Source organism: Phycodurus eques, chromosome 8 (genome assembly GCF_024500275.1).
Source record: "Phycodurus eques isolate BA_2022a chromosome 8, UOR_Pequ_1.1, whole genome shotgun sequence".
Classification (NCBI taxonomy): domain Eukaryota; kingdom Metazoa; phylum Chordata; class Actinopteri; order Syngnathiformes; family Syngnathidae; genus Phycodurus; species Phycodurus eques.
In genome coordinates, this window is record NC_084532.1 from 23,021,688 (window position 1) to 23,042,975 (window position 21,288).

The 21,288-nt window shown below is 42.6% G+C and overlaps 1 protein-coding gene across 1 annotated transcript in view; it reads left to right on the top strand.

Moving 5' to 3' along the window:
• Positions 1-9,354: 9,354 nt before the first annotated feature.
• Positions 9,355-21,288, top strand: part of trabd2b (TraB domain containing 2B) — a 78,674-nt gene continuing 66,740 nt past the window's right edge. The window contains 4 exon segments of the mRNA XM_061684201.1: positions 9,355-9,485; positions 12,067-12,299; positions 12,396-12,547; positions 16,453-17,022. Coding sequence (XP_061540185.1) covers positions 9,355-9,485; positions 12,067-12,299; positions 12,396-12,547; positions 16,453-17,022 — 1,086 coding nt within the window.

Sequence of the window (21,288 nt, forward strand, 5' to 3'; positions counted from 1 at the left end):
AACGCTAACAAAAAATTCAAAATGCCATAGACGAGCTAACAATTAGCATCAGTGTCGCTGTGTAATAACCCTCATAGCAATAGATATTTGAACACAAACGATGGTGCAACACCTGTGGAGATTAGGCACTGAACACAATACCCACATATTCTTTATCCTCTGTGAAGCGCGATTAATATTACTGCAGTTTACTGAGTGGGGGTGACGGTCTCCGTGTAGTCAAGTGTCATGTATATCCTTATGTCTGTATTAGACTGCCCCCAGTTCGCCAAGGTCCACATCAAAAGGAGCAGCACACTGTCGATTGAATTGAAACAAAAACGTTCTTTACATTTTATTTATGTCATTACTGTACTGTATGTTTTTATGAACTTTTGTTGTTATTTTTGCGAGGCTGAAACAGATAAATAGCATTTCCATTCATTTCAAAGTGCAAAAATTGTTTGAGATACAAGTGTTTTGTCACGGAACATATTGAACTTGTATCTCAAGGCATCACTGTAATTGCTGATCCTTGGGGCATTTTGGCTGAAGCTTCCCACAGACACCTGGGAGCTGCCTTAACTTGCAGAAAGAAAAATCGCATAATGAATGAGTCTGCGGGTTAGGCGGCGAGGGGAATCTGTGGTTTCCGAGCCTCCGAGGGACAAAATCCAAACACCGCCCCGTAAGAACAGTAGAGTCAGTATCCTATACGCTCAGATTACTTAGTAAATGTTACGCTGTCAACTTCGTTGGGGAGCACGCAATAGCAAAACAGAATCCAGTCATCTGTGGGTGGGTGCGGCGTGATGGGTGAGGGGTCTGCAGGGCTAGCTCCGAAAGGGACTTTCAATCACCACGGTGCGCCCTGGGCCCAAATACGGTGAAACGGGCCCAGTGCCAGCTCATAAATCAGCCGACTGAAGAGTTCTGAGCTCCTAAGAGTGAAATCTAGAATGTGACCCTCTTAGTGGTGGGTACAAATACAGTACCTCATTACTGTACTTAAGTAGATTTTTCGGGTAACTGTACTTTACTTGAGTATTTCTTTTTCTGGTGATTTACAGTGGTACTTCGATTTACAAGTGACCCGACTAATGAGTTTTTTTGTCTGGAGTTGAGAGCAAAAATTTGAGCTACAAGCGCTAGCTATGATGGCAGCGAACTTCGAAACAAGCGGCGGTGTGGCAGATTGTGAACAATTCTTAATGCTCAAAAGCCGTTTATTGCCACTCCCAGTTGAAGTTTGCTTACGAAAATAAAGAGAATTGCGCATTGTGTATTTAAACAAAGCATTTTAACTTAGTCTAATGAAATTCGACTTGCTTAGTGCTAACACAAAATGCAAAACGCCATATATGAGCTAACTAGCATTGATGTCGCGGTAATAAACCTTTAAACAACTCTTGAAATGCTTAACAAATAAAGTTAGATTGGATTATATGTGAACACAAGCAGTAGCAACTCACGCAAGACAGAGTATACAACAATACAGGCATTCGTAATCCTTTGTGAAAAACTCCTTATTGCAGATTAGTCACACGGTCTCGTGAGTTTTATCATTAAATCTCCGCGTCGAATGTCTGTATGAATTCTAATGCCCCCTGGTGGCCGAGGTGCATCAGCATCAGACTGAGCAGCACAATGTCCCATTGAATTATCACGATGCACAAACTGTTTAATTCTTTCCATTCATTCATTCGTTCATGACTGCGAAGCAGCGAAGAAAACTATTGTTACTTTCTCTTAAAAAGCTATTTGTGTTGCCATCATCTTGAATGAGGAATGACACACTTGCAGATTAAATGCCCATAAAGCAATGTAATCCAATCAAAAGTATATCCACTATATATGCATAAACCATATATTTCATATAAAAGCACAGTAGCCTGTTTGTGCATACAGTAAAGTGTACGTCTGCCGATGCAGTTTGTGTACGCGCGTGAGCGGCTCCCAGTTTATTAATGGCTTCCCTGGTGACGAATAAAAGCGGCCTCTTGGTTCTCCACCTGGCGCTCCGTCTGAACCACGTAATAATTCAACACTTGTACGAGGCCCCCGTGGTGACTGGAGAATGTCTGTGGCATTATTCTTATTGATGGTCGCGCTTCAGTCACGGATTCAAGTTCATATGGAGGTGCATTTTTGTTGTTGTTTTTTTTTGCACTCAAGGCAGAAGAAAAAGCTTTACTTATAGATATGCGGGGTTGTATTTGCATTTCAGAAGTTTATACGGTATGTTAATAATGCTCCACTGTTTATTTCTATTGTGCTTGATGGCTCTTATCATGAATAACTGGCAAAATGAGCCATCATAGTAAATACAGCTCAAGCATATTGTGCATGTGTGACCGAGAGAGTTGTGCACTTTTCGTTCTATGGATAATTTCGAGTCACTCTCTTTATTTTGACTATGTAAGGTGGAGGTTATCACATAGGCCCTGACATGTTTGGACATTTCTGAAAGCCTAACCCAAGCGAAGTAGGCGGTGACATCAGCAACACACACACACACACGCACACACACAAGGTAGAACCACACACAACGACTATAAACAGAGCTCGGGGCTAAAGCGTAAATAAACGTACATAAAGCTGGTGTATTTTCTTTTGTCAGTGTCTTCAAGTATAGATCACAGCCGAACACATGTTCGGGATCAGCTGAAGAAGCGGAAAATGACCTCACTCGACGTTTCCTATGAGAGTTCTGTGCGTGTATGCGTGTCCTTTATTGGAGAGCCCTCCAGTCATACAAGGAGTGCTGTTTAATTTTTTTTTTTTTCCTCTCCGGACCTCTCTGTGCGTTTGGTTTTACGGTGCCATAGAAGCCATGTTGCTGATTGTTGACGTGTTTCATCTGGGCGCGCGTCTGTCGATCTGTGTTCATGTCACTGCGCGCACGCGTGTGTGTGTGTGTGTGTGTGTGTGTGTGTTTGTAGCACGATCGAGCCAGACTGTTTCCTAACAGGCTGCGTGCCTGTTGACAGCCCTTCTGCTCCCTGTCAAGCACCAGAACAGCTCTATGTGTTGGTGAAGAGTAGATACAAGAGGGATGCTCGAGTGCTACGCATGGCTGTGTGTGTGTATGTGTGTGTTATTATCATAATCCACAGCCAGGTTATTATTAGGAGACGCGGCTTCAAAAGCTCCTCTGCCCTCTTCGTACACACCATCCATTATAGTCACTTGAAAGCACAATTTAAATCAATGCACTATGTTGGGCAAACCTAATCTCATACATCTCTCTCAATAATATGCAATTACACTTCTTCCTGTACATACAGTACATAATAAAAATTAATGACACACGCACACACAACACACACACACACACACACACACACACACAGACAAAGATTCAAAATATAAGGAAAAAGTAAGGCAAGTTAAATAGAGATGGAGAAGACATTCAAAACTGGCCACAATATTAGGTAGACTTGAGCAATTAGATCATTAAAGTGAATTCTGAGAATTGTTTCTGAATGCGGTGCAGATGTTTGCAGATAATTGCTGAAAGCGTGCAAAGACTGAGAACTATGAAGTACAGCATTGTGGAGGTAAACCATGAACTGCTTTATACCATTTCCGTTTTCTTGATTTTTTTTTTCTTCCAGTGTCGTGTGGCTAAAATGGTGCAGAGTTTTATTGCATATCATTTCTTGTCATCTGGCATGCGCCCCCCCCCCTCCCACATGCACCATAAAAGAATTTGAGCGGTTTTGCTAGCATCACTGGTTATGCGGTACAATTTCGAGTGACTTGTTATTATTACTAGGCTAATTTCTACCACTACAGCGTGCTGTCAGCTTGTTAGCTACGCCGTCACCGTGAAAATCCATCTTACCTGGATGCCACAATGCACAGAACAACTCTGTGCTGATATTTAAATTCCCACAGTGATGCCACGGGTGAGCATGCTGCACATACACGACCGGCCAAAAGGAGACCCGGAATCCTGTTAGCTCACGAGCTAGCCGGTGGCTAGCGGCACTTGTCGCGGCGTGGAACATCATCCTGCATGTTCTTTAAGTGGATATACCTGTATTTTCACTGCTCAAAGATGTAGCCATGTGCAGGCATAAGAAAGATACTAGAAAGAAAATAGCACTTTTAGCAAGCATAGCATTCTAAAGCTTCATATGATGCTTTTGGCAATTTAAAAAAAAAAAAATTCAAATGAGTCAGCGTTGTGAACAACACTCCTCTCTATTATGTGTCAAATTTAGAAGGCATTTTCAGCTGGGCTCAGGTACCCATCCATCGCAACTAGCGGGGGATTAAAAAAGTCTCAATCAAAACTGAGTATTGTTATCTTCGCAAAGGGAGATTTTTGTTTGGAGGCATCACTTGCATTGGGCCTCATTAGACTGCGCAGGTGTACCTAATGGTTATGAAAGCTTTTCAACTTTCTCCTGACAACTAACAATGTTACTCGACAGCGGATTACCGGCTGCTTCCTATCAATATCTTCAGACACGTGTGAGCTTTGATGCCCTGCAGTCAGCATACGTGTGCCATAAAAGCCCCCTCACTAAGATAATCTTCAAAAGAAGCATGATGCCCGTCTTCAAAAGAAGTCCAAATCCTGACTTTTACGTCTTATAAGAGGAGTTCATGTGGAAGTCACGCGTGTGATTCATACAACACATGCTGTTCATGCAACACCCCCCGCCACCAAAACGGCAAAAGGCCTCATTTGGCACCATCATGTGACTAAAATGAGATTTTTACTGTATACATGTTTACTATTTCCATGATATTATGTAATAAATGGCCTCTTTTGTTCAGCGCAAAGACTTGTGGCAAGGACAAGAGGGGAGAACATGATTATTCCTCCATATCTTAACCAGCCGAAAGGTAGATTTGCCGAACAGCAGGACGACTCTTCTTCACTCGCCTCCATCCATCCACTTTGCTTCTATTCAACGAGCCGAGCGAGAGACGAAATATGGTTATGGGATAATACAATTACTCACAATGGCCCGTGATCAGTGGGAGAGAGGATGCATCGCGGGGCGCCCTCGCCAGCCAGCTTTGATGTGCTGCAGTCCTGCATGAGGAGAGGCTGTAAGTGTGTGATGGGGGGGGGAAAAGAGAGGGGGGGGGGGGGGCACTATAATCACAATAGTTGATGTCTGAGGTCTGGTCAGGCTGTTGGGATAGTGCTTGTAATGGTATGTTTATACCCCATAGGAGAAAATATATCCTTTATCTCTAATTAGTATTGAAGCGCAGAAAACATTTTGAATCTTGGCCTCGATATAGAAATAACGTGCGCACAAAATGTGCCACCAAATACACATTTTGGGGCACATAATTGGTGAAGCATGCGCACAAAATACTAATTTGGAGCCACAAGGTAGCTGAAGCTTATTTTATATTCAGTACTTATGATTATTTTTTTTTTTAATCATTCAAAGTTGGGTTGTTAACAAGACTCTTAGCGGTGTCTCAAATTTAGAAGACATACTTATTTTCACTTTACGGGGACAGAGATTCATTGACATGAGGTCGACTGGCAAAATGGAAAAATATCGCGCCATATGTCCATAAATCAAAACAGTTCCCAGATTTGTTAATTGCCAAGCTTAAAAAAAAAATACAGCGAGGATTAAGAATTGCAGCACCTTCCCGAAACAGCTCTTCAGTTCAGAGCAGCCGCTTTCGAAGCCCGTCCTCTCTCTTGAGAATGAGCTCCTGCTAATCCCGCCCCCTCTACTGCGGGTTGTGCCGAGTAGTACGACTTTGCGTTATCATCGAGACTACTGAGCGAGAAACGCGGCTGTACAGCAAGTTCAAGGGTCACGGATACAACAGGATGCCACGGAATTGTTAGTTTGTCACTTTGTGGTGCAATGTTTGTTGCTGCGCAAACAAAGTTCAAAATGCGTTTTTCTGACCGCGATGGATATGCGAGTCACTACGACCATGTATCGTTGTACAGCGTGCTCATGTGCCGGTTATCAGAAACCAACACTCATAATGTTATAATAAACACTCATAATCTGTGCATCCAACAACAATGTAGCTCTGCTAAGCTTTTGGCTTCGACGTGATAGCCAGGGAACCAAATATGTGCACACAAGCAATTCAAATGTCACTTTTCCATAATATGGCCCCTTGAATTAGTTAACTCATTACTTTTATCAAGTATTACATATTGAAACCACAACAACTAATTCATGTGATTCTCTTCTGACTTCAGCCCCAAACTATGAGAAGAAAAACAACTATCATATGAGACACATTGCTTTCAAGAAACAACCCCCAGTGTGACCCCTGTCACTTTATCTTTTCCCTGTCCTGCCTTTTGTCATGTTGACCCCGGAATGATGAAGATTAGACGGACAGGCATCCTGTGCGCATGTTGACGTGCCCTGAGGGGCAAGACTGTGCAGGGATCGGCGGGGAACTAAATGTGAATCAGAGAAAGACACAGGAAATCAATTGGTGGACACAATTTTAACATGCAAGATATTTTTTTTATAGTCTCTCTAGAAGGTTAGCCAGACTTGCCTTCCACTTGCCTACCAGTCTCCAGCTGGCGGACACATTCACTCCCATACTGACACTGTCCTCCTCCTCCTCCTCTAGCGCATCCTAATTCCCTCTTTTCCCAAGCTATCTGGTAAGGGAAACCACAATAACATCTCACCGGAGACTCGGTCAATATTATTCTTTGACCTCTTCAAAGCGGGACAGAGGATATTGGAGCCCAAGCTGGAGACGGGTGGAGATAGAGTGCGAGAGTGTGTGTCTCATCTATGTGTGTGCGTGTGTGTGTGTGTTTTCCAGCTGAAGGAAGACAGAGAGGCTGTTCAATTTGGCTGTCCCGATCTCTCAAGCATGGATGCCTGAAGCTATGAACCCCTCCTTGGTATCCATCATGTCTATCGTTTCTTTGAAGCTCTGTCTTTGCACCTCGGGGTCAACCACATATCACCCTCAATCGGCAGAGCACGTGAGCCTGTGTTCTCCACTAGGGGGCCCCGTCCGTGTCTTAAACAACCCAGTGGTGCCTCATGTGGTGCGGTTAAGAGGGGAACAGAAGAAGCACCTCTTTCATTACACGCTCATAGACAAGTTATGGTTTCTGAGGCGGAGGCGGTGAGTTACAGCCGCATTTTTGAGGCACGATTTAGATTTAGACAGAGAGGCAGCCACGGAGCTACAAGGACAAGCAGACACTGGATCTTCACCGTTGGGGCCAACTTGAGTCCCTTTTCTGTCCATTTACGTTAAAATAGCTCCCATGAATTGGCATAATGGAAGCAGGATTCTGCTGAAGATCTTTAACAGCAAGAATAACCACCTTGGTGCCAATTTACACCCAACTCCTGCATGTCTAAATTATTACCACTTTAAGAGCTTCGCAAAGCAAAGATTCTTTGCCCAAACAAGACACAGAAAAGCTGGTTCACGTGTTCATTTTCAGTAAATTGGACTATTGTACCTGGGTTTTTACAGGTCTAAACAAAATGGCAATCCAAAAGCTGCAACTGCTCGAGTTCTTTCTGGTAGAAGGAAATTGGTCAAAAATCTCTACACTTGCTACCTGTGAGTCGAAGAATTGATTTTCAATTTTTTGATTTGCTGGTCTAAAAGCTCTGAATGGTCTTGGACCTAAATATATTCGAAAACCTTTGCGTTTGTGAGGATACTTCCAGATCCCTCGGGTTGTCGAGTGCAGCCTTATTGAGTGTTTCCAGAACTAGAACGCAGCGTTTTTTTGTTTTTTTTGAATGCTCCTCTAATGTCGAACATACGTCCTGATCACCTGGGATCTGCTTCAATTATACAGTTAAATCTAGCCTGAAAACTTGATTGTTAACTACTGCTTTTTCATAAATGGGCTATAGCAAAGCACGATGGATTTGTCTTGTGTAAGAATGGTGCTGCTATATTAATAAAATTGGCTTGCCTTAACATTTAGTCATTACTGACTGGAGAACTGGGAGAAATGTGAAAGAAGAAAAAAAAAAACATCCCTGTCACACAATGATAACAAAAATCCAGACGCCACCCTTTAGCTGGAGAGCTTTACGGAAAATGATTGTTGTTGCATAATCCGGCTCACTTACAAATGGCCATGAAAGCATAATCTCCTTGGTGGAGGTAATTACTCCTCTTGGGAAAATTCTGTTTACACTCGTTATTTTCAATGTCTCAAACTCATGAACTCTCCTGTATTCAGTTTATTTTTTATTTTTTTTTAAATGAGTCTAAAACTTCATCTTTTGGTTTGTAAATATTTGGCCTGCGATCCCTCCAACAGCCAGTCCTAACCTTCGAATCCTGGTCCTCAAATGTCAGTCTGACGCGTGCGATCTCGCCAGCTGGCACTCCCAAACCAAATATTGGACCACAATGGAAGTAATATTAGTAGTCGTAAGCAAGGCAAGGCCTCTCCCAACGTCGAAATTTTAGTACCGGTAAGTGTTTGGCCCATTGCGAATCTCAAATCTGCAAGGTCATCAGTGGCCATTCCCAAATGCCTGAATTCTGGCCCACAAATGCATATATAGTGGGTCTCCACCCTGCAATCTCGCTAACTTTTTCCTTGACTTGTAAATCCAGTCACCAAATTTGGGTTTCCAGCAGCGACCTCCAAATATCGGTTTGCAACTGAAAATCTCAGCGCTGCGATCACTTCAATTTAGTTCCTTTGGCTTTGGCGGAAAGTTCAGTTTTCTTCCCCCCAGCGAATAGGTTCCACAGAAATAAAAAAAATGATTGTGGTACGATGAACCGTGATACAGGGAGGGGAGACTAGATGAATTTGTGAATATTGAATCCCAAATATGCGAGGGATTACAGTACGCCCACTCACCTGTGACGACCTGTTCACCCCCAGCCAAGTCTTGACATTCTCATCTTCCTATTCTCCCTAGATTTGCGCTCTTAACTGGACCACCGATTTCCAATATTTAAAGTTTAAAGCGTACTTTGGTCGCTGGCTGGTGCGCAGCATGCCGTAAGGTCCTGGAGCCGATCCAGGGATCTCCTGCAGCCAGCAGCTTAGAAGCCCACATTCGAAGCGGCCAAGAATGCGCCAGAGCGCCTTCAAAGGAGCGAAGTGCGGTTAAAGCAGGTACACCCGACTCCACAGGTGCCCACATTAGAGCAGCCGCAACCGCTAACTGAAATCTCACACCTGTACCAGAACAAAAGCAGCAACAAGTGGACAAAGGATAACACACACACACACACACACACAAAGATGTGGTTTAAAGGCTGCAGAAGAACACGGTACGCTTTCAGAAACCTCTTGATAAATGGTGCCTATGCAGAGAAAGACATGAGAGTCAGGGCTCAGAGTTTTTTTTGTCCCCAGCGTAAGAATGTTAAAAGACAAGCCGATCAAAAGAACGCATGATAAGTGTGGCGGAGGGCTGCTCGGAGGGTCGAAGAAGACGCGAGGAGAACACGGCCGTGGACAAAGAAGCGCTTGTACCACGTCCATCAGCTCCCAGTCCGCCGGGAGGGGGTCCCGGGGGCCGCCGGTGTGAGGCCTCTCTGTGATAAATGTCCCCGATACTCGATTCTGTCACCGGGCCCTCGGGACAATGGCCGGGGGGTCAGAGCGCAGCAAACGGGCCACTTTCCCTCTCGCTGTTTATTTCAAATGAGTCTTGCCGGACTGGAAAGTAAACAAAACACTTCTCACTGTCTTTACTCAAGCCTGTCTTATTTGTGACCATTCATCATCCCCGTAAAGACTCGGCGCTGGCCGCCGCAGTCGCGCTCTCGTGCCGCCGGCGAGTCAAACACAAACGCACATGACAACATTTGATGTCTGGTTCATTTACATTTGGGGAATGCTTTGAAAAACACACCCTACCGGGCCTCCAATCAGATGGTTTCACCTTAAGGCAAAATAGCACAGCAAAGTCAAGGTGCATATAATAAGTCTACACACCCAGATGCCAGCCTTTTTTATTTTTTGGGTGGAAATAAGTAATTTCACAACTTTTTCCACCATTAATGTGGCCTATAACTTGTGCAACTCAGGGAAATTAAAAATAACTGAAATAATAATGCAGTTGCACAAATTTGCACACCCTCATAACTGGGATGCGCTGTGTTTAGCATTAACCAGTCTCATTCAAAGTCATGTTAAATCGAGTCAGCTGATCACCATTTAAAGTGCCTCTGTTTAACCTCAATTAAATTTCAGGTTTTCTATGGCTTTTCCTGATCTTTTTTTTTTTTTGCTTCCTAGCAGAAGCCTTCAAGTTTAGAGCTAATATTGACTTATTTCGAACTGTTCATAATTTCCTCCACCTTGTCTAAAGCCCCAGTTGCAGCTGACGAAAAACAGCCCCAAAATACCAACGTGCTTCGCTGTCGGTATGCTGCGCTTTTGCTAATGAGCAGTGTTGTGTTTGCACAAAACATACCGTTTGGAATTATGGCCCAAAAAGTTCACGCTTTCTTTCATCAGACCATAAAACATATTCCCAAGTGTTTGAGAGATTTAGTTTTGGTCCAATTAAACCAAGGTTGAACTTTTGGCCGTTGTCGCATCACAAAAACCTGGGATTTGAACAGGGGTGTGTAAACCTTGGATGTCCACAATAGAAGACACGTGCTACAATCATTGGCCACTTCGTACATAGTAGCAGAAAATATGAGATCAGAAAAAAAAAAAAAAAAAAAAAAATTTATAATAAAAAAAAATTTAAATCTCAGGAGTAAGCCAGGGACAAAAAAAATAAATACAATTTTTCCGCCTATTTTGTGATTTTTTTTTATTTGCTAAAAACTTGCATGTTTTTTTTTTTTTTTGCTCAAGTCACAGCCTTGTCCAATATGAACATTTTGCTTTGGTTCCATCTTCTGGAATCTTGGTGCCAGGGAACTCTGTTAAAGTGAGGGGAGGCGCTTCATTTAGTTCAGTCAATGCCTCTTTTTAGGAGGCAGGTGTCAATTACTCACAGATTTTGGCTATTCATGGCAGGTCTTGGTCCTTGTCAAACACGAAGAGCGGCGGAACACTATTAGCAGCAAATCTAATGAGATCTTATACAAAAATGCTGCCTTTACAACGATAACCACAATAGCACTCAGTTCAACGCAGACCTCCACCAAGGCCAAACAATTTTTAAAAAACGTGAAAATATATAATGTTTCACTCAACAACAACAAAAAGTCCTATACAGTAAAAATGCAGATTTTAAAATGACCTTTAATTCCGGGCAGCCTGAGGCACACCTGTGCAGTAATCATGCTGCCTAATCAGCATATATTGATATGCCAAATCTGTGAGGCGAATGGAGAATCCCAGCAAAGAAGTGCCCAATAACACAGATTTAGACAGACTTGTGAACAATATTTGAGAAAAACAGTGTAGCCTCCTTATAGAAAGAGTCAAATTCTTTAGTTCAGTTCATGAAAAGTGGGAGGGGAAAAAAAACCTGTTTCACAATATATTTGTGTTCAGTGCATTTCAGCTCAATTCATGGTTTGGTATTGTCCAGCCATCCATTTTCTGTACTGCTTTATTCTCACAAGGGTCGCGGGCGTGCCGCAGCCTATCCTAGCTACCTTCGGGCGAAAGGCAGGGTACACCCTGAACTGGTCGCCGGCCAATCGCAAGGCACATATAAACAAACAACCATTTGCACTCACATTCACACCTACGGGCAATTCAGAGTCTTCAGTCAACCTAGCATGCATGTTTGTGTGATGTGGGAGGAAAACTGAGTACCCGGAGAAAACCCACGCAGGCATGGGGAGAACATGCAAACTCCACACATAAAATTTATACACTTTCGATAAAGTCACAGTCCAATTTATTTTTCCCCCGGGAAATTTATTTTCACATTTTACAATAAAGTCACATTGAAGAGAAATTTGTTTAAAGGACATATATTTTCACATTAATTTGTAAATGTTATTTAATTGACAATAGCTTTTTATCAAAAAATATCAGCAGACTTGAATATAACTGATCAATTTGTAAATGTAAAGGCTGCATTCATGCTAACAGAAAGCTTTGTGTAAGGCTAAAAATACCTCATAACCCCCCCATGAACGGGCTAGAACCGCCACTGCTTGAAATTGGTCTTCAAATGCGTTCAGAGTTGACAGCAAACCTGTCATCCCCCGCTTAACCTGCGCCCACCCCACTTTCCCTCTTTTTAAAGAGGAGGCGGCGCAGGAGGAGGGGGGCACGCCACCTCCCACTCCTCCAGCACACGCAGAGACGCTCCAAACTTGTGGAGCGCACCGCGGAAACTTTTTAACAGTGGCTTTCCCCGCACCGACAGGAGAAGAGACGCTTTTGTGGCTCCGGGGAGGCAAAAGTGCCGCAAGTGGGATGGCGAGGAGGCGCGATGGTCACGCTGCCGCGCGGCTCATGTGAGACTTTCAAAGTCCACGCGGACAGAGCAGTGAAACCCGGATTATAGGGCAAGCCGCAGGTCCTCCCCGTCACCTGGACACCATGGTGGTGTGTGTGCAGGGGCTCGCCTGGGTGCTCCTGAGCGCACTCCTGCCGCCTGTGGCGCTCTGGGGCGCGCGGCCAGCCGGCAGACCGAGCCAGTGCGACGTGCCAAAGTTGGTGAGTGCGCGCCCTGCTTCCTTTGGAACGCACAACGCTATCATACGGTCACTTTAAAGACAAAGCAAGAGAGCGTTGATGCGATAATTATTGTGGCCCTGTGAAAACTTGGTTGAAACAGACAATTGCTGAATTTCATTAACAAATTGATGTGATAGCACCGTCATCATCCATCAGTTATACAGAAATAAATGTGATTGTAATATTATTCATCAAAATGCTTCAACTACTTTGAATAACAATAATAAAATAGTGTATCGCCTTGGCCTTATGGGCCTTGGTGGAGGTGTGAGTGTAACAAACAACACAAAATCAAGTTGTATTATTAGAGAAACTACAATCTTAATTTTGCCAGGAAGAAGTAAAATTATGAGGAAAAGCAAGAATTAAGTTGAACAATGGTGGGAAAAGGATTGAAAATATATACAAAATGAAAGTCACAATATTAAGAGAAGTAGGATAAAGGTGTATTATTGAGAGCAAAAATAGAAAACATTTGACAGGAATAAAGTCATATCACAAGGAATAAGTCGAATCAAGGAGCACTATACTGTATACAGTATTGTGAGATTTTTGTTTTGTTTTACACTTTACAAGAATAGTCATAATACAAGAAAATATATAATATATTCTATTGTAGGGAGATTTCCAATAATTTAACATAAGAATGAAATTAATTAAAATGTGACTATTCTCACACCTCAAACCTTTTTCTTGAAAAGAAATTCCACTATTTGCATATGATTTTCCCCTCACTATAATGACTATATTCTCAAACTTTACAACTTTAATACCTTTCGCAATTTTTTGTAATATGAAAAAAATATATATCTACACATTTAATAACAGGAAATACAAATTCCACACTCACTACTCCCCACTGCTACTGTACCACTTCTAATGTTGATAATAATAATGCATGTTTCTTGTATTTGTGAAGTAAATTGTCACAATCAGAACGTTTTGGGAAATCTCTGTAAGTTATTGCCCAAGAGAAATGGCGACCTCTTCAGTTTTCAAAAGCGGTTTATGTGACAAGTGCAAGTGGGGAACTTGACTTCATCTGAAACATGTTTACCGATCAACGCTAAGTGGCTTATTTAAAAAGATCTATTTAGCATATTCAGGCCAAATTTAGCATTTTCCACATTCTAAAAAAAAGAAAAAAAGGGGAGCAGAAAATGCGGGTGTAGTCTCCTTAATTCATTCAACTGCAGCTATGATTTAAAAAAAAAAAAAAAAAAAAAAAAAAAAAAAAAAAGGATGAGTCATTTCCACAAGTGGACACAATTCATCCAAGATCATGAGCTTCAGGAGATGGTGCTCCATAACTTCACATGACTTTAACGCACAACGCCGCACTCTGGTTTGTGTTAAGAGTAATTACCGCCATAAAAAAAAAAAAAAAAAAAAAAAGAGCCCAGCGCGTCAAGGCTCTGTGGAGAGGTCCAGCACATAAGCTCACCACTTTTCCATGTCTTAAAGTCTTCACTTCAGTGTGCACAATCTTCTCACTGCGTGACATGATGACTAATGGCATGAGATGCTGCACATACACTCCAAAAAAAAAAGACGACAAGAAAATGAAAATGCCTTCCACTTTGTCTGATACTGAAAATTTAATTAAAGTTCTATATCTGCATATGTGCCACAAGGAACGACGACGCTCTGGATTAAATAAAGCACTCTGGATTTATTTCGTCTGGGCAGGAACGGTGCCAGATATTGCAATATGTTCATCGCACTTAATTTCGATGATAAAAAGCAAGTCCCGCAAGACGAATAGCTTTTTTTTTGGTGGACGTTCCCCTCCCCCAACGACAAATGCGGCGTTGGCAGCGTGCTATAATTGGAGCCGAAAGAAACCTCAGTCAGATGTTTGAAGTCCACAATTTCAAAGAATAACTTTAAATCCCGGCAATGGGCTTGATCCCTCAAATGCCTGATTACACCGTGTCTCCTAAGCCAGAAGATTGTTTATAAAAGCCAAAAGTGGCGATCGTGCCAATAGCAAAGTCGCAGCACATGCACTTTCGCAGAGCACTTAACAAGAACCATATTCAGAAGGCAATATGGCTTTATGCTGCTTTAATTTGTTGTAACATAAGAGGTACACGTCACAAACAATGCAGTATGCTTGTCGGCAAAAGAGCCCCGCCCCCCAACCCCAACGGTGTCAGAAATGTCACAAACCAAAGGTCTCGCAGAGTCTTCCCAGTAAGGAACCGACTCCTTTCAGCTTTTTGGACTTTATGAGCTCCGCTCAGTATATTTGCACTGCGGCCTTCAAATGCTTCCCCAGACCCAAAGAGCCTTTGGCAAGCGAGCTATTCGGAGCTCGACAATAAACGGAGGTCTGTTTACAGCCAAGAGGGCCTCTCTATAAACGGCAACATGGCAGCACAGCCTGATGGGGCGTCATATCTACTTAGCATCCCCAAAATGAGATCTTGGTCTTATTTGAGGTGATGAGCATGCAACGCTGTAGTCATGGCAACACTGGATCTGAGCTTCAAGAGGCATGAGTACCAAAGGTCTTCATTTTCACTTGAATCTTTTAAACATTTATTGAATTGTTTGTTTTATCAGCGCTTTTGTCGATAACGGGCAAACGTTTGGAAACAAAAAACACTTTTCAGGAGAGAGTTGATTATTTGTCAGTATTGGAAACATTCATCAACCAACAGGCAGATCCTCAGCAGATTAGAAAGAACTGGCAAACAAACAGAAAGGACCAACAGAAGCTAATCGACACAAGATTAACAAAAAAAAAAGACAGAGGCACAGAAAACTACTTACAGTCGACTGAGAATGAGGAAAGGCAACCAGAAACACTACATTAAGCACAATGAAAATAAAAAAAATAAAAATACAATAACATTTAAAAAAAAAAAAAAAAAGGCAACAGTGGAAAGGCAACAGTCCGGCATTTGTCCCGTGCTTAAAAGCTAAGATGATAGCAATACGAGCCAGGTGTGCGCAAGAGGCTGCGCCCATCTATGACACCAATTGTAAAGAAAAAACAAAAGAGACCAGGCAGGATCGCAGACTCATGAAACCGTCCGGCAAGCAGCAAATTTTGTGAGCCGTCGCCTGCTCTGCTGTGGCCGAGCCAGCTGCACTCCCGTAACGAAGACGCCGTTGCGTGGCGCGTTAAGGAAAGAGACGTAAGCCATGGTCTGATAATGTATCTCTTCAGTTATCCTGTCAGGTTCTGGGTTTTTTTTAAATAAAAAAGAAACAGTCTTGTGTTTCTTTTTACTCACACTTTGTAATTAACACACACATCCATAGCCCGACTTGTACAGCCACAAAGGTTCGACATTTTTCTTCATCTCTTATCTACCATGCATGCAGCTTCTAAATAGTGCCCCCTAGTGTTCAGACTGAGACACCACATAACTGTATTGGCTTGTTTTACAGGCTACGTGAAGTGAAATCTGCAGTGAGACTGGGGAAAAAATGCAGTTTTGTTGTTAAATTGTCAGTAATGACAAATTGCTACATGTTATATTTCAATGGTATGCCATGTTCAAGAAAAACTTTTTTTTTTTTAACAATATATCCATCCATACTGCTCCTCCTAAATCTGAGATTCCACTTCCCTTTTCTTGAACAGTATATGATTAAAATAAAACATTTTCATCTCAATTGCAAAATCCAACAGCATTATCAAATATCGGAACTCGTTATGGGTGAGTACTCAAATGTAAGTAATTGTACTTGGATGGAAAAAAAGTAGTATGGGTGCATTTTCCATTCACATGCAACCCTAATGTAAACATGTCTGCCTATTCGAAATACAAACACCACAGCGGCTAAGGCCATGATGAAAACCAGGAAACCGCAGTGTTATATTTTCATTCACATTGCTTATTTTTCTGGTTCCTCTGCTTCTTTCACAGCAAAGCGACATGAACTCTTTCCTGTGGAAAGTCAAGCGCACGCCCCCGCTTCCGCCTTCCTACCTGTACGGCACCATCCACGTGCCTTACACCCGAGTGTGGGACTTCATCCCGGATGTCTCCAAGCGGGCTTTCCACAGCAGCCGCAATGTTTTCTTCGAGTTGGACCTGACTGACCCGCTCACCGTCTCCAAACTGACCAGCTGCCAGCTGCTTCCCCACGGGGAGAACCTCCAAAGCCTGCTACCTCGAGACTTATACCGCCGCCTCAAACGCCACCTGGACTACGTCAAGCACATGATGCCGTACTGGATGACGGCGGACCAGCGCGGCCGCGGCCTCTATGCCGACTACCTATTCAACGCCATAGCGGGAAACTGGGAGAGGAAGAGACCCGTGTGGGTGATGCTGATGGTCAACTCACTGACTGAGTGGGACGTGAGGTCCAGGGGGACGCCGGTGCTGGACTTGTTTTTGGCTCAGGAGGCCGAGAAGATGGGAAAAACAACGGGGGCGGTGGAAAGGGTGGAGGAGCAGTGTCACCCCCTCAATGGCCTCAACTTCTCTCAGGTAAAGAGAAGAGCTTTTTCTTTGTTTTTGTACCTCTGCCAAGGAAGTTATGTTTGGCTGTTGGTTTGCAACTTCATGTAAATAGATTCACCTATGCGGGGTATTGATTCCATTTTTGCACTGATTGAAATCCCTATTGTTTTTCTGGGCAAAGCTTGAAATAAGTTCGGAGCAGTGAACCCGAGCTATTTGCAGGGGACATGAACTAGGCCCCGCTGTGAATAGCCCCCCCCCCCCAAAAAAAAAACCAAGTGATAGCACAAACTTTGGCCCATAAACATTTTAATATAATTTCTAACTCACTATTACTTTGGTACTTTATTACACTTACATTATTACTCAATGTCACAATTAAAAATAAATGGCTATCAGATGATTTGACGCCACAAAAATTTACCGGAAGTGGAAATGTATATCGCGTTGGCAATCTGTGAAAGTACCAATTGTCTCAGCAATAACGAGATCTTTACTGTTTTTGGCTTGAGTTTTTAATAGCCACCAACAGCGAAGCCTCCCCAGGCACTATTTTCATCTGCGGCGGGGCTCAAATGCCAGCAGATTCGGATTTTCATGCAAGCTCAAGGCCTGCTGCTGTTTGCCAGTTTGTCAGATAACGAAAATAGGGCCCTCTGTAATTTCCGCTAACAACCCAGACTAAACTTAGCTCCTCTCTGAAATGCAAAAACCTTACAAGAGTCAACGTGCTTCAGTTCAACATACTTCTTTGACACCAGTTATTACTTTCCTATTAGCCAGGGCTTTGGCACTATCTTGTGGCATCTTAGAGCATTTCAAAAAAAGCACCAAAATGTAGATAAGAGTATTGTTTTGTTTTCAACAATAGCTGAAGATATGTTCCACAGAAATTTTTTTTTCAAAACATTCAACACTGTAGCTCCAAAACCTTTTCTCACTTAGAATAAAATATGTTAAAGTTAAATCTGTCTCAGATTCAAATTGTAAATTTGGCAACGATGTAAATGTAACATGACAAATTCCATTTACCATTGTCCTATGCATATACTGTGTCTCTCTCAGATCAGGTTGTAATTAGGCCTCTTGAAATAGCAGGTTTTCTCATACTAAAAAAACTAATTTTGTAATCTAGGTGAACATTTACATTTAAACCTCATGAACCCCAAAAATCACTTTCTAGAAGACGTGTTTCAGTTTTTAGCCCTCAAAGTCAGTTTCACTGAGCAATATGAAAGTTGGTAGTCATGTTTATTACAAGAAGTCTCACAAAAAGTCACAAGAACCTGCGCCTGAAAAGACAGGAAATCATCCACTTTAGTTTGAAGCGACCATTTTAGGGTCAATAAGACAATATCCAGTTGTCCTTCAAAGACAAACATCCTCGAGAAATGTTGTTGGATTTCCCCCAAATTCGAATGGATGCTAGACAGATAAGTGACACTAGATTGTGAAAGATTTGAATTTACGTGATTGTGTGTGGTCGGAGCATGGCAGCAACCTTTGTCTTAATAGCTAAAAGGAGGTAAATTGGCAACGACATACCAGGCCTTTCGGGGGCATGAGAAGATACATACAAGCCAAACACCATAAGGCACCAGAATCCAAAGGAGAAATTCAGCAGTGCGCCTGAATGCCTTTTCCAAAGAAATGTGAGAGAAGAAAACATTAGGAGGGGAAAAAAAGTGATTAAAACGTCTCTGTAGGTGACAGCTTTACGGTTATGGATCTCCCAGCGCCTGCGTCGACAAACACAGTGCACATAGAGGGTGTCAGGCTGACCGATGTAGGCAAAAAGAACAGATTGGACAAGGTGAGAAGAGCACAATGCTCTCTCTTCCATGAACGCAAACATGTTCTCTGGCTTTCGGTGGGACTTGTGATGAACGACCAAAAGATAACGGGAACTAACCCATCCCACCGCGAGCAAAACATCAATCTTTAATTAATCGTTTTGGGATGAACAAATTAAGGGTGGGTGCATCGGATTAAATAATGAGCGACGCTAATCCTAAACTATTCCACTCGTGGTGGGTCCCATAAAAATCAGCAATGAGACTTGACAGCACGAGGAAGACGCCGCGTTGTAATTTATGTTCTCCTTCGCTCTTTGATCTCCACGGAGGAGGAGAAATATCTCAGTCATGCAAGACTCCCTCAGCTCCGCCACATGTGCTTTGCATGCACGCCATGTCCACACAGACTCAACTCTCCATTTCGCGCACAACGGAATATGTAAAGGCCTGAGCATCCACGTGATAGGTCAAAGGGGACCCGGAGGCTAGTTTTAGGAACAAACTACCATCCCAGCATCTTCGCTTTCATCGGAACCTCCTAACGATGCTGTCAGTGACAATGTATGCGCGCCCCTTGCGTGCCAAGAAGCTTTGTGGCTCTCTAAATAAGCTCAGCAGTCCTCGTCAGCGTGGAGAAGGATGCTGTTGGAGGGCTTTGCAATTTGCACAGTTAGAAGATGGAATGCCCGAATTTAGTGCAGGAGTAAGACAAGCATCCTTTTATACACTGCACGGACAAAAATATTGGCACTCTGGCCAATATACCCACAAAAAGTGAAAATGGAAGAAAATATGTTGTTGTGAGTGCTTTTCATATCTCTAACAAAATTTTAAGGTTCGGGGTTTGAATCTCGGCTCTGCTTTTCCTGTGTGGCGTTTGCATATATAGGCCTTAGATGATAACAATTTTTGGTCCCGATCACCGACCGACTACTGAGTTTAATCATCGCCGATCCGATCTCAAGATGGAGCAATGTACCGTATCTAACCGCCATGTAGGCTCGTTGTTTATTTAGCCTGCTAGTCTTCTATTCATATCTATAGTTATAACGCTACATCAAACACGTAACCTGTGCGCTAAGGCTAATGAAATTGGCATCTTTAGCCTTAAGCTCATGTTAAAGTTTACAGCTACAAGCAAGTAGCGCGCCAACGTTGACAATTTAGCGGCTAACTAGCCAAATAGCTTACAGAGATGACTGTGCCTCCTTGTGAGAAATAGAATCAGCCACAGCGTGTTTCCTATTTACATGGTCGTCCATCACTGCCGTGCTGCCATTAAAGCAATTTCTGTCACGAAGGTTTTGCATCTTATCCCTCTTTACGACGGAACCTTCGGGCTTCGGTGTTAACAAGGATTAGCCATGATTCTGGTAGCCGTAGGTCTACCGGTTATATCACGGTTGACCCGGATTACCACTGCTGTGCATGTGTTTCAAGGACGGAAAGCATAAACACAAGTAGCTGTTGGACTCAAACATACACGACGGCGACAAGAAATGTCCCCACAGCAAACGAGATCGTGTCGGCTGTAATGTCTTAATTTGCTGTTCTGATGGGATCGGCGTATTAACACATTGCAGCGGATCACACAAATTTGCATGAAATTAAAAATATCGGCTGATCCGATCAACGAAAAGTCTAATATATATATATATATATATACATATGTATATATATATATATATATACACACATATATATGTGTGTGTGTGTGTGTGTGTATGTATATATATATATATATATATATACATATATATATATATATACACATATATGTGTGTGTGTGTGTGTGTGTGTGTGTATATATATATATATATATATATATATATATATATATATATATATATACACACACACACACACACACACACACACACACACACACACACACACACAGCATTATAAAGATTAATGTTCGACGAACGAATCTGGGGTCCGGTCTTCCTGTGTAGAGTTTTTTAGAATTTTCTTTCCAACCCGAGAGAACCTGACATTCAATCTCTTTTCTTCCACACCACTCCAAACACAAATTGTCGACGCCAATTTGAAAGCATACAGTTGTCTAAAATGTGTTGAGGAGTTAAGGTTTAGAAGAAACTAATGCATGTAGTCAAACCCTGATTGGTTAAATGACTGATTGACATGTCCCAAAAAAACTTTTGTCTAAACACTGTATCTGCCAGGTTTTTGCGATTACTGTACAGCTCCAACACAACAATGGTTTAATAACAGTTGAGGCAGGGTTGGAACTACAGTATAACCTTGGCTCTATGGGAACTGGGTAGAAATGAACATCCATCCATTTTCTGATCCGCTTCTCCTCACTAGGGTCGCGGGCATGCTGGAGCCTATCCCAGCTATCATCGGGCAGGAGGCGGGGTACACCCTGAACTGGTTGCCATCCAATCGCAGGGCACGTACAAACAAACAACCATTCACACTCACATTCACACCTACAGGCAATTTAGAGTTGTCAATTAACCTACCATGCATG